At 42.6% G+C, this 12,871-nt stretch overlaps 1 protein-coding gene across 1 annotated transcript in view; it reads right to left on the bottom strand.

The window, feature by feature from the left end:
• Positions 1-12,871, bottom strand: part of LOC144683423 (beta-klotho-like) — a 30,518-nt gene that overhangs the window by 7,696 nt on the left and 9,951 nt on the right. The window contains exons 2-4 of the mRNA XM_078546420.1: positions 6,836-7,340; positions 2,294-2,562; positions 942-2,121 (exon numbers count right to left, since the gene is read on the bottom strand). Of these exons, the coding sequence (XP_078402546.1) occupies positions 942-2,121; positions 2,294-2,562; positions 6,836-7,340 (1,954 nt within the window). The remainder of the gene's footprint in view (positions 1-941; positions 2,122-2,293; positions 2,563-6,835; positions 7,341-12,871) is intronic.

Raw genomic sequence — 12,871 nt, 5'->3', positions numbered from 1 at the left:
GCCTTGGGGAAGATTACCTGGGAGTGATTAATTTTTGGATTTGTTTAAAAGTTATTATGGTAGTAATTTGTAGGCGTGTATGTGTTTAATTTCTTATTAAAATTAATAAATGTTTAGTTTAATTTACATAAAAAACCTCTGGAGGCTTGGTGGTTTCATTTCCAAATTCAGAGCTGCATCTCAAACATAGCAATTGAAAATATAGGTTATGACAGTTGTTTAAAGTTTTCCTCTAGGGTTTTAAATAACTCAGCCTTTACCAACTGCTGTGTCGTAACACTTTGCAATATAGAAATGGAAATCAGAGACTTGGGGAAGATGTAGAATAATGGGTTAATTCTTACTATTTAATATACTGATCAGATACTGTGTATATCCCCACAGGAAGTAATGCAACATCACATGATTCTCTCTCATGCAGCCTTGTGGAAGATAACAGTAAAATGTGTTCAAATAAAGCTCCTGTTTTACATTCCTTGATTTGCAGACTCATATGTTTTGTATTTGTCAAACAATACCAAGAATATGATATCCTCCATACTTCATCAAATGTGGATTCATACTGTATTAACCATAAGGAACATCACAGCTGAGCCCATCGTCACCCAATATCCAGATATTCATGTTTTCTAGCAGGAGTCCTGGATACAATCATGAATAGGAACTCTGGCTGGTCTTTACCCCTGCTAGCTGAAGCCAATCATAGATGAGTTCAGTTGACTTCAGAGTGCCCCTGGGTTACATGGCTTGGACCACTCCAGGAACCAAGCTACTGGGGACGCTCTGAATATCTACTTTATTTAATCTAATTTTTAACTATTGGCATAAATAGGATAAACTTTGTCAGTTGTGAGTTATCATGTCAGCTGCCTATGAGATATAAACCAGGTGTCACAAGTATTCATTATGTTTCTCCTATGTATATAAATACTAAGACTCACCTTTCAAAACCTCATTAATATAATTTTTATGATAATATATTCGAAGTTCATCACTGATGGTAGAAATGTCCCAAACTCCATTTGCCATGATATAAATGTCCATATTTCCATAGCGAGATTTGATCCACTGTAGGACTTTACGTATCCCCCGTGGTGCAACTGCCATCTCAGAATGAGTTTGGCGGTGAGAGAGAAAAGGAAAGAAGGAATGGGAGGGGGATGGGAATGTCAGCAATGTTACATCTCTCAGCAAACTCCCATCATGATCCATTTCATACTTGGTTCCATTTTTGGGTTTGTGAAAGATGAGCCTTGTGGTAAAGTGACTGATAGCAAAGAAATCAGCAGTTCCTTTAATCATCTGTGTTTCTTCCTCAGTGAAATATGGTAAGAAGGAACTGGAGAGACCTTTTATATTTTTACAGTGGATATATTCCCTCATCTTATGTGGATAATCTCCAGTCTTGAAAATGGCATCTGCAAACCAGGCTATTTGGAATTGCAGGAGCCTCTCAGCAGCTCTCTTGTCGGATTCCAGGAAGGGATTTGCTTGTTCTGCCCAGTCAGCACGCAATGTCAGAGACACAAGACCATGGTACTTATTTCTGTAGTCTCTATTATAAGTATGCCAGGCCAAGGCATGAGCAATGATCATGTTATGTGCTGCCTTGTAGGTGTCGCGACTTGTCTGAACGTTTATGTTTGGTTCATTCATAGTGAGCCACAATTTGACCAAATCACCAAATTCTTGAAAGCATAATTTTGCATATTCATTGAAAGCAACAGCAGTCTGTCTACTGAGCCACCCTCCCTTCTTCAGCAGTAGTGCAGGTAAGTCAATATCACTGGATGTTGGGTGATACAAAGTGATGGTGCTGGTAATATTTAGTTTTAATAATTCACTGATAATACATCGGTAATAAATTAGAATGCTTCTGTTTACACTGGACAGACTGACATGGGGTAGGATCTGGGTCCACCTGAAGGCGAAGCTGTAGTGAGTCACATTCATCTTCCTCACCAATGCTACATGTTGCTTGAAGTTGCTGAAATCAGTGCACTTAAGTGGATGAGGCGACATAGTCACTCCATTGACTTTGTATAGTTTCTGATCTCCACTACAGTTCCAAATGTAAAGATTGTTGTCAACAAATTCAGGAGACAAAAACACATTGTTTACCTGAAACCAAAGAAAAAAGTAAGAAGGAGGCTTCCAGTTTTGGGTGTACTACTTTCACATTGTAGCTAACAAATGTGTAATTTTCTGATTTCAAAATTTCAATGAGAAAGGATCCATGCCATGCAACTCGAAGTTGAAAATGATCCATGTAATTCAGACAGAGATGTCTTACCTGCAGCACTGTTTCAGCAATTCCCCAGGAGAAGTTACATGGAAACTGTCCATTCACCATCTGGCTAATCTCAGTCACCGGAAAACCATTTTGTTCTATAATCTGTTTATAGAAGAATGCAGAGGATTTTGCAATCCTGGACTTGTTCTTACTGCTGAAATCCACATAAAACAAACCCTTTCTAATACCATATTTAAACTGCCATTCAAAGCCATCCAGCAGAGACCAGGCAGTGTATCCAAACACGTTGACTCCATCAAAACGGATAGCTAGCCAGAATGAAAACAGAACAAATTAATGATCAAAAGGCATTAGGAGATATTGACTTTTTTATAAACAAGCCTTTTTTGTCACATTATTGTCTATTTGTCTCACATTAACCAGTTTTCATTCCGTACAAGTACGTGAAAGGGCAGTTTTCTATTTTGCTTCTATTTTTTTTCTCATTTTCTGCCCATGTGAAAGTATTGATTCTCTTCTGGAGTATATTTCCGGGGAGTGCCAGTCATCCTCTGGTACCTTGTACAAATGGAATCTATTCATGTGTGATAGTAAGTGTTGGTGAACTATTCAACCACAGGATGCAATCCAACTTAACATGATCCTGCCCTCATCCAGCTGAGAGGTTATGGGAGAGCCTAGGACCAGGGGGCATAATCTCAGTGTAAGGGATCACCCATTTAAAACAGAGATGAGGAGGAATTTCTTCTCTCAGAGGGTGGAATTCTTTACCGCAGAGGGCTGTAGACGCTGGTTTGTTAAGTATATTCAAGGCTGAGATAGACAGATTTTTAATCAGTAAGGGAATCAAGGGTTATGGGAAAAAGGCAGGAAAGTGGAGTTGAGGGTTACCAGCTCAGCCATGATCTCATTGAATGGTGGAGCAGACTCAATGGGCTGAATGGCCTACTTTTGCTCCTACGTCTTATGGTCTTATAGAACTTAAATATATGCACTTATAGCAGCCAGTTAATGTACAGGATTGGGACATTGGCCAATCTTCACTCCCTAACCCAGAGGCACTGAGATCAGCTATAGGATCCCATCTACCATCCGAGATATTCCCAGTCTGAATAACTCCTCTCCCCGCAGCTGTAATCAGTTAAGCCACTGAGGAGCAACAGGGGACAATCACAGCTTTTATTTTATCACATTTTTTTCCTGAAGGATCTTTAATTGTGCTCATTTTAGGAAGTGCAACAGAGTTACTGAAGCTCCAATTTTCTGCTACTCAGAAAAGCTTCCAACTTCCACCTATTTCCTTTGTTGATTGGAACAGTTCACATTAAAATCTGAGTAAGCAGTGGACAGTAGAGAAAGTGGGAATTGGATGATAGCTAGAGTGGGAAACTGTAAAAGTGTAGATGATAGAATTAGAAATGTGGAATGGGTAATAGTGAGTGAGTGATAGTGAGAGTGGGCAGCTGATGATAGTGAGTGAGTGATATTGAGAGTGGGGATTGGGTGATAGACAGAGTAGGTAGCAGTAAAGGAAAGGGATGGAGAAAAAGAAGCAGGGAGGGAAAGAGCTTAATTGATGATAATTAAAGGAGAGGGAAATGGATGGCATTCAAAGAGGGAAATGGGACTCATCAAAGGAAAGGGATATTAGGATGAATTCATGTAGCACCAGAGGTGTATCTCAACATAAGTTGGTTGGGAGTCTGCGCACCCTCAGGGAATTCAGATGGGAACCAGAAAATGCAGACACCAGCCCAGAATTTCCGATGAGATTTGGGATTGATGGAATCTGTTTCCTAAACATTGTGCATGATGTCAGAGATGACTGGTCCAAGGAGAGGGAATTCCCATGACTGAAGTTTCCTCGATCTCAGCCCCCCTACCAGCCAGACACCTCAACATCGGACGAACCAGGCCTGGTCAGCTAAAGGTGTGGAACTGGAGCCAATTGGGTTCTGCCCTTGAAATCCTTCAGGTCAACTATCAAAGCAACTGTTTGCCAGCACTTATGGGTGCAATAGGTGCTGGGGTTATGCAGCACCACATTTACTCCCCCCTCCTCTGGCATCGGAAGATGTGCCCACATTGGCATTTGTGCCCACTATATAGGAATACTAATGGGACTAAAGGATGGGCCTGATGACTTGCATCCTAGGATCTTAAAAGAAGTGGTAGAGAGATAGTGGATGCATTGCTTGTAATCTTCCACAACTTCCTAGATTCTGGAAAGCTCCCTGCAGATTGGAATGCCGCAAATGTAACACCTCTGTTCAAGAAAGGAGGGAGTCACAAAGCAGGAGACTGACTTTCAGCCAGCTTAATGTCTGTCATTGGGAAAATGCTAGAATCCATTATCAAAGAGGTAGAAAATCATAATACCGTCAGCCAGAGTCAACATGATTTTGTGAAAGGAATATTACGTTTGACAAATTTATTAGAGTTCTTTGAGGATGTAACAAGCAGGGTGGATGAAGAGGAACCTGTAGAGTAATGTATTTGATTTTCTCAAAGACATTCAATAAGGTGCCAGATAAAAGGTCACTACATAAGAGCTTATGGTGTTGGGCATGATATATTAGTATGGATAGAGGACTGGCTAACAGGAAATAGACAGTCAGGATAAATGGGGCATTTTCAGGATGGAAAACTGTAACTAGTGGAGTGCCACAGGAATCGGTACTGGGGCCTCAACTATTTAGAATCTATATTAGTGACTTGGATGAAGGGATTGGACTGTATTGTAGCCAAATTTGCTGATGATACGAAGATAGGTAGGAAAACGAATTGCGAGGAGGATATGGAGTCTGCAAAGGGATGTAGATAGGTTAAGTGAGTGGGCAAATGGAGTTTAATGTGGAAAAATGTGAAGTTGTCCAATTTGGCAAGAATAATAGAAAAGCAGAATATTATTTAAATGGAGGGAGATGGCAGAATGCTGCAGTACAGAGGGATCTAGGCTTCCTTGTACATGAATCAGAAAAAGTCAGCATGCAGGAACAGCAAGTATTCGGAAAGTGAATGGAATGTTGGCCTTTCTTGCAAGGGGGTGCAATATGAAAGTGAGGAAGTCTAGCTACAATTGTTCTGGCATTGGTGAGAACACATTTGGAGTACAGTGTACAGTTTTGGTCACCTTACTTTAGGAAGGATATACTTGCATTAAAGCAGTTCAGAGAAGGTTCAATAGGCTGATTCCTGGTATGAGAGGTTTGTCTTATGAGGAAGGGTTGAGTAGGTTGGGCCTATATTCAATAGGGTTTAGAAGAATGACAGATGACCTTATTAAAACATATAAGATGTTCAGGGGGCCTGACAGGGTAGATGCTGAGAGGATGTTTCTCCTTCTGTGGATATCTGGAACTTGGAGGCACAGTTTCAAAATAAGTGATCTCCCATTTAAGACGAAGATGAGGAGGAATTTCTTCTCTGAGAGGGTTGTTAGTATTTGGAAGTTTCTTCCCCTGCGAGCGGTGGAGGCTGGGTCATTGAATATATTCAAGGCTGAATTAGACTGATTTTTGATTGACAAGGGAGTCAAGGGTTATGGGGGAGCAGGCTGGAAAGTGGAGTTAAGGCCACTTTCAGATCAGCCATGATAATAATGGCAGAGCAAGCTCGAAGGACCAATGACCTACTCCTGCTCCTATTGCTTATGTTTTCTTATGTACCCAAGTAAATTCAGTGACCCTCCACCCTCAATGCTCTAGAGCAGAGGGCAGTGGCTCCCACTCTGCTACACTTCCACTGTCAGAGATGAGATGGGAATTTTCAGCCTCCTTGTTTCCAAACTCAGAAGAGTAACCCATCTTCAGCAATTCCCACAGCAACCATCCTTATGCATCTTCCAGTGTTAATGCCAAATGCGGTGCAGTTATATGGAGTGGGCCAACAACCGTTAGCAACTGGGTTAAGACTGCCCAAACGTATTTCACAGAGAATGCATGTCGTGAAGAGACAGACCCAGAAGTGAAAGGATAATGCACCAATTCACTGCAACATTCACTACATCCTCTACTCCCAGTTTTGCTCACCATATGATCCAAAACTATTCTGCGAAGACTAATTTGTGTAGAAGTTTGAGTGACGTTTCAACCCTGTTTCCACAACAAAGTAGTGCTGGCCTTTATTCTGCTATTCACACCTACTCTGGATCAATCATTTGTTTCTTTAGTACTATCATTGCCACTCCCTTTGTCTTTGGTTCCATGACACCATTGTCATTTAATCTCTCCTGTCCTCTAACCTATCCCTGACCTCTTTTTCTGTTATTCCCCCTTTTTCAACAGCATAAAACCCATCACACTCCTACCTCTCTTCAGTTCTGAAGTAGAGACATATTGAACTTGAAATGTTAACTCTGTTTCTCTCGCCAGAGGTGCTGCCAGACCTATTGAGTTTTTCCAGCACTTTTTGTTTTTATTTCAGGTCTCCAGCATCCGCAGTATTTTACTTCTATTATAGTAATATTCTTACACAATATCAACAGCTATAATTTAGCTTTGGTCATTAATTAGAGGTAAAAATGACAAGGTAGCCTATTGACTATTGGATATAGCGATATTAACACTAAAATATGCTCACCTTTTAACAACTCATTTATGAATTTTTTCATAAGGTAAATAGCAATGGTGTCTTCTGTTTTAATATGGCTATCAGAAAACCATCCATTCTCTGCAATTAAGATCCTGGGGTTGTTGTATTCCAGCTTTATCCAGGTCAGGACCCGCCCCAGATGGAGAGACACGCAATCTCTAAGTTTGAGATGGTGTTGCAGTGTTCGAAAGATATTTGGACCAAAAGAAAATGCAAAGAAATCTGCAGTTCTGTTGATGAAACTCTTTTCTTTTTCAGTGAATGTAGGTAAAGGCGGGTTGATTTGTGCTTTCAAGCTGTCAGGGTAGTCACCATCCACAAAGATTGGTTTGGCAAACCACCCGAGCACCAGGTCCATGGACAACTGGAAGCTTTTATAGTTGAAGCTGTTATTCTTTGGTTCAATCCAATGGGAGCCCAATACTATGGACACGAGGCCTTTCTGCAAATTGCGAAATTGCCTGTCATAAGTGTGCCAGACCGTTGCATGTGCCTGCAAGAAGAAAACAATACAATATTGAGCTGCTAACAATAGCAAATCTGACTAGAGATTCAAGACTCATTTTAAATATATGGAGCTGTGGGGCTGGATTTTATGCCCCCACCTCCCCCACCACCCCCGCTGGGTGTGTTTTCGGTTGGGCGGGGCATATAAAGTATGTCAGGTGCCCACCCCACCACCTTCTCACCCAGCTCTGACCTGTTCCCCATAATATGTGGGGGTGTGGGGGTTGTGGGGAAGGGAGGGCGAGCAGGCCACCCCCTCATGAAATCCAGCCCATGATTGTTCTTTAGGGCAATGTATAATATTGTCACAAATATATGCCAGTATGCAAATATCCACCTCGGACGCCTATGGTAGCAATTGTATGGTTGTAGGAAGGACGTGAAGGCATAGAGAGTTATTCAAAAAGTGGGGGAGGCAGAAAGTAGGAAATTATAGACCAGTTAGTTTAATGTCTGTCATTGGGAAATTGTTGGAATCCATTATTAAGGAAGTAGTAATGGGGCATTTGGAAAGTCAAAATGCAATCCATCAGAGTCAGCATGGTTTTATGAAGAGTAAATCGTGTTTGACTAATTTGCTAGAGCTCTTTGAAGATGTGACAAGCAAAGTGGATAATGGGGATCCTGTAGATGTAGTATATCTGGGCTTCCAGAAGGCCTTTGATAAGGTGCCGCACAAAAGATTAATACACAAGATAAGATCACCCGGAGTTAGGGGTAATATATTAGTTTGGATAGAGGATTGGCTAACCAACAGAAAGCAGAGAGTCGGGATAAATGGGTCTTTTTCTGGATGGCAAGCTGTAACTAGTGGGGTGCCACAGGGTTCGGTCCTTGGGCCCTAACTATTTACAATCTATATTAATGGCTTGGATTCAGGAATAGAAGGTACTATAGCTAAATTTGCAGATGACACCAAAATAGGTGGGAAAGTAAGTTGCAATGAAAAAATAAGAAATTTACAAATGGATATGGACAGGTTAGATGAATGGGCCAAAATTTGGCAGATGGAGTTTAACATGGATAAATGTGAGGTTATCCATTTTGGTCGGAAGAATAAAAAGGCGACTTATTATTTAAATGGAGAGAAACTTCAGAATGCTTCATTGCAGAGGGATCTGGGTGTCCTCGTGCATGAATCACTGAAAGCTAGTATGCAGGTACAGCAGGTAATAAGGAAGGCAAATGGAATTTTGGCATTTATTGCTAAAGGAATAGAGTATAAAAATAGGGAAGTGTTGTTGCAACTGTACAAGGCATTGGTGAGACCACACCTGGAATACTGTGCACAGTTTTGGTCCCCTTACTTGAGGAAGGATGTAGTTGCACTGGAGGCGGTTCATAGGAGGTTCACTAGATTGATTCTAGAGATGCGGGGCTTGTCTTATGAGGAGAGATTGAGCAGTTTAGGCCTATACTCGCTAGAGTTTAGAAGGATGAGAGGAGATCTAATTGAGGTATATAAGATGCTAAAGGGGATAGACAAAGTAGACGTGGAGCAGATGTTTCCCCTTCTGGGGCATTCTAGAACGAGAGGCCATAGTTTTAGGCTAAGGGGCGGTAGATTTAAAGCAGAGATGAGGAGGAATTACTTTTCTCAAAGGGTCGTGAATCTGTGGAATTCACTACCTCAGAGTGAAGTGGATGCCGGGACACTGAATAAATTTAAGGAGATAGATGGATTTTTAATTAGTAATGGGTTGAAAGGTTATAGGGAGAGGGCGGGAAATTGGATTTGAGGCCGAAATGAGATCAGCCACGATTGTAATGAATGGTGGGGCAGGCTCGAGGGGCTGAATTGCCTACTCCTGCTCCTAGTTCTTATGTTTTTATGTTCTTATGCAGTAAAGACTCAGGAGAATGGTTCCAAGGATGAGGAACTTCAGTTATGTTGATAGATTGGAAAAGTTAGAGCTGTTTTCCTTAGAGAAGAGAGGGTGGGTTGAGATTTGATAGAAATGTATAAAATCATGAGCCCAGGCAGAGTAGATAGGGAAAAACTTCCCAATGGTGGAAGGATCGAGAACCAAAGGACACCGATTTAAGGCGATAGACTAAAGAAGCAACAGCGACATGAGGAAAATATTTTTCACGCAGCAAGCACTTCGGATTTGGAATGCACTGCCTGAGAGTTTGGTGAAAGCAGATTCAATCATAGCTTTCAAAACAGAATTGGATCATTATCTGAAGAGGAAAAATTTGCAGGGCTATGGGAAAAAGCCAGGGGAGTCACTAGATGAATTGCTCTTACAGGGAGCCGATGTAGACACAGTGGGTCAAGTGGCCTCCTTCTGTGCTGTAACCATTCTATGATTCTATGATCAGTGATCCTAACACCTTGGGAAATCACAGGCTGAAAGTTTATCATCTCTCAGCATGTGCTTTCTAATAATACTACTATCCACTGGGAGAGCTGGCTTGTGGGATCAGCCCCTTCATGGTATATATGGTACATCAAAACATTGTAATGACATTGCGTGACAATTACTCCTAATGAGTGAAACCTGGCAGTCTGGCAACATTATCTTCTTGGATTCTTTTCATTCTCTCCAATGCTCTTTCCTCTTTTTCTGAAGTCAGCTACTGGTGCTGGCATACAGATTCATGGACTCAAACATGCAGAGAGCAAAGGGGAAACGAGAGAAAATATACAAATGTAAAATCAGCAATAGAACTAGCAGATGAGTGAGAGATTGATGCGCTTCTCACCTTACCATGTTCCAGGTTTGTATTCCAGGACTTATCCAATATTTGGAATTGAAGGTTGGAGCAAACTCCTTTTTAGTGCTGACCTTAACTACCTTTCTGCCTGTGGACTACCAAAAAGCAACCACAAATGCCTCTTCTATCCAAGTGTTCCTGGGAGATGAGCCACAGGCATTCATTTAGGATAGTGGCATGAACCAGGTAACCACCGTATCAAACCAGGAACATAGTAAAGCGAGAAGCACAGTAATCTCATGTTCACCTTCTATATCCCTTGCTTAATTTATATTTTCATATTTTCCTTTTGGTTGCTCTTCCCTTTAATTTTAAGACCCCTTTGTTGAGAGATTCATTAGTTTTAAAACAATGGTCTGAATTTCATGCTTGGTAGGCCCGGAAGCAGAATGCGCTCCTGCCCGCGATCGGCCCCTGAGCATTATTTCACGCTGACTGGTCAACTAACAGTCAGCCAGTGTGAAACGTGCGCTGAGAAAGCCTCAGGCCTGCCGGGCGGGGGGTGGGGGGTGTGGGAAGAGGGCGGGCGCTGACAAAAGTGAGGGTGCAGGTGGGCGCCTCTAGCGAGCTCCCTGAAGGCAGACAGCTGCTGCGGAGCTGCCTCAGGGAGCTGCAGACCTGGGCAGGTTAAATGACAAGAAAAAAATGCACCAAACTGTGTCTATGCAACACATTCAAGCACCTCACAGAAACTCAAAAAATATCAGCCCCCAGATATCTTTTGTTATTATGTTTCACCCCGGACATTTCATCCCACCCTTGGGTGAGGTTTTGTTAAAAACGGGCTGCCCGCCTGCCCATTTTGCCAGTGCGAGGAGCAGTCATCACACGGGCAATGTAAAATCGTGGACAATAGGGTTTTTAATGGCCTTAATTGGCCCTTTAATTGTTGGCGGGCGCGTCCCTGACTCCCGCATGTGCCCACCAGCCTCAATATTGCTCTTGTGCACGATGACATCGTACGCCCGCCTGATCAACATAAAATTCTGGCCAATATCTTTTCTGGGGTGGGGAATATTGCTGATTTGTGCTACTTCAGAAACAATGGGATTTCTCTCAGGCATCTCCTGTTCCTTTGCTGTGGGAGATGAGAAGGCTCAGGGGATACAACACATTTAAAAAAAAATAATTCAAGGGATGTGGGTGTCACTGGCTGGGCCAGCATTTTTATTGCCCATCCCTAGTTGCCCTTGAGAAGGTGGTGGTGAGCTGCCTTCTTGAATCGCTGCAGTCCATGTGGTGTGGGTACACCCACAGTGCTGTAAGGAAGGGAGTCCCAGAATTTTGACCCAGCGACAGTGAAGGAACGGTGATATATTTCCAAGTCAGGATGGTGAGTGACTTGGAGGGGAACTTCCAGGTGGTGATGTTCCCATGTATCTGCTGCCCTTGTCCTTCCAGATGGTACTGGTTGTGGGTTTGGAAGGTGCTGTCTAAGGAGCCTTAGTGAATTCCTGCAGTGCATCTTGTAGATGGTACACACTGCTGCCACTGTGCATCTGTGGGGGAGGGAGTGAATGTTTGTGGATATGGTGCCAATCAAATGGACTACTTTGTCCTGGACGGTGTCCAGCTTCTTCAGTGTTGTAGGAGCTGCACTCATCCAGGCAAGTGGGGAGTATTCCATCACACTCTTGACTTGTGCCTTGTAGATGGTGGACAGGCTTTGGGGAGTCAGGAGGTGGGTTACTCGTCGCACAATTCCTAGCCTCTGACCTGCTCTTATTTATACAATATATATAAACAATGAACAATATTTATATGGCTAGTCCAGTTCAGTTTCTGGTCAGTGGTAACCCCCAGGATGTTGATAGTGGAGGATTCAGTGATGGTAATGCCATTGCACATCAAGGGATGATGGTCAGATTCTCTCTTGTAGGAGATGGTCATTGCCTTACACTTGTGTGGCACAAATGTTACTTGCCACTTGTCAGCCCAAGCCTGGATATTGTCCAGGTCTTGCTGCATTTGGACGTGGACTCCTTCAGTAGCTGAGGAGTATCTATTAGTGGGCTTGCTAACTTTTTCTGGTCATCTTCTTTCTCTAAGTCTGGATCATGCCCTTTTATGGGCCTTCTTCCTTTGGGGCCAAATCGATCTCCTTTCCAGGTTTTGGACAACGGCAAATCAACTGAAAAGAGTGTAATGTGGAGACTTGCTGCCCTGAACAGTAATGAATGACGGACATTGCATTGCTTGGAAAAGATTGCTGCTTCAAGTTGCTGCAGTTGCTTCATTTATGCAACAATATCCCATTTTGGTCCTTCCCTGCCAGAGGGGGGCTGCTTATAGTGGGTGCTAATAGCTTTTAATGAAGGCACTCTGAGGAAAATTGGACAGGGTCATGGTGATGTAACACTGGCAGGATGAATACCTGTTGGTAAAATGATCAAAGAGAAAAATCTAGCCCCAAGTGCCAGAAAAGTATTTAATTGTGGAAGGCCTACAGCCAAGTTCAATGCTGTCGTCATCAAATACCTGCCTGAGCACTATCCACAGTACAGTGGTCAGAAAACCTCCCTAGATCAGGGGGAAAAGGCATTTCAGAGATTCCATGCTGCCACAGCTGAGGTAAGGTAACTTAGCAACATGAACTTGCACTTAAATTGTGTCTTCAATGTAGTAAAACAGCCCAAGGCAATGCACAAGAGCATTTGCAAGCAAAATTTGATATCAAGTCATGGTAGGACAGTTGACCAAAAGCTTGCCATAGAGGATAGTTTTAAGGGATGTCGTAGAGGAGAAAATGTTGAGATGGTCAAGGAGGGAATTCCAGAGCTTAGGGACTTTGGCAGC

The sequence above is a fragment of the Cetorhinus maximus genome, chromosome 1 (genome assembly GCF_964194155.1).
Source record: "Cetorhinus maximus chromosome 1, sCetMax3.hap1.1, whole genome shotgun sequence".
NCBI classification, from domain to species: Eukaryota; Metazoa; Chordata; class Chondrichthyes; order Lamniformes; family Cetorhinidae; genus Cetorhinus; species Cetorhinus maximus.
Note: the sequence above shows the minus strand (reverse complement) of the source record. Positions and strands in the feature narration are given on the sequence as shown.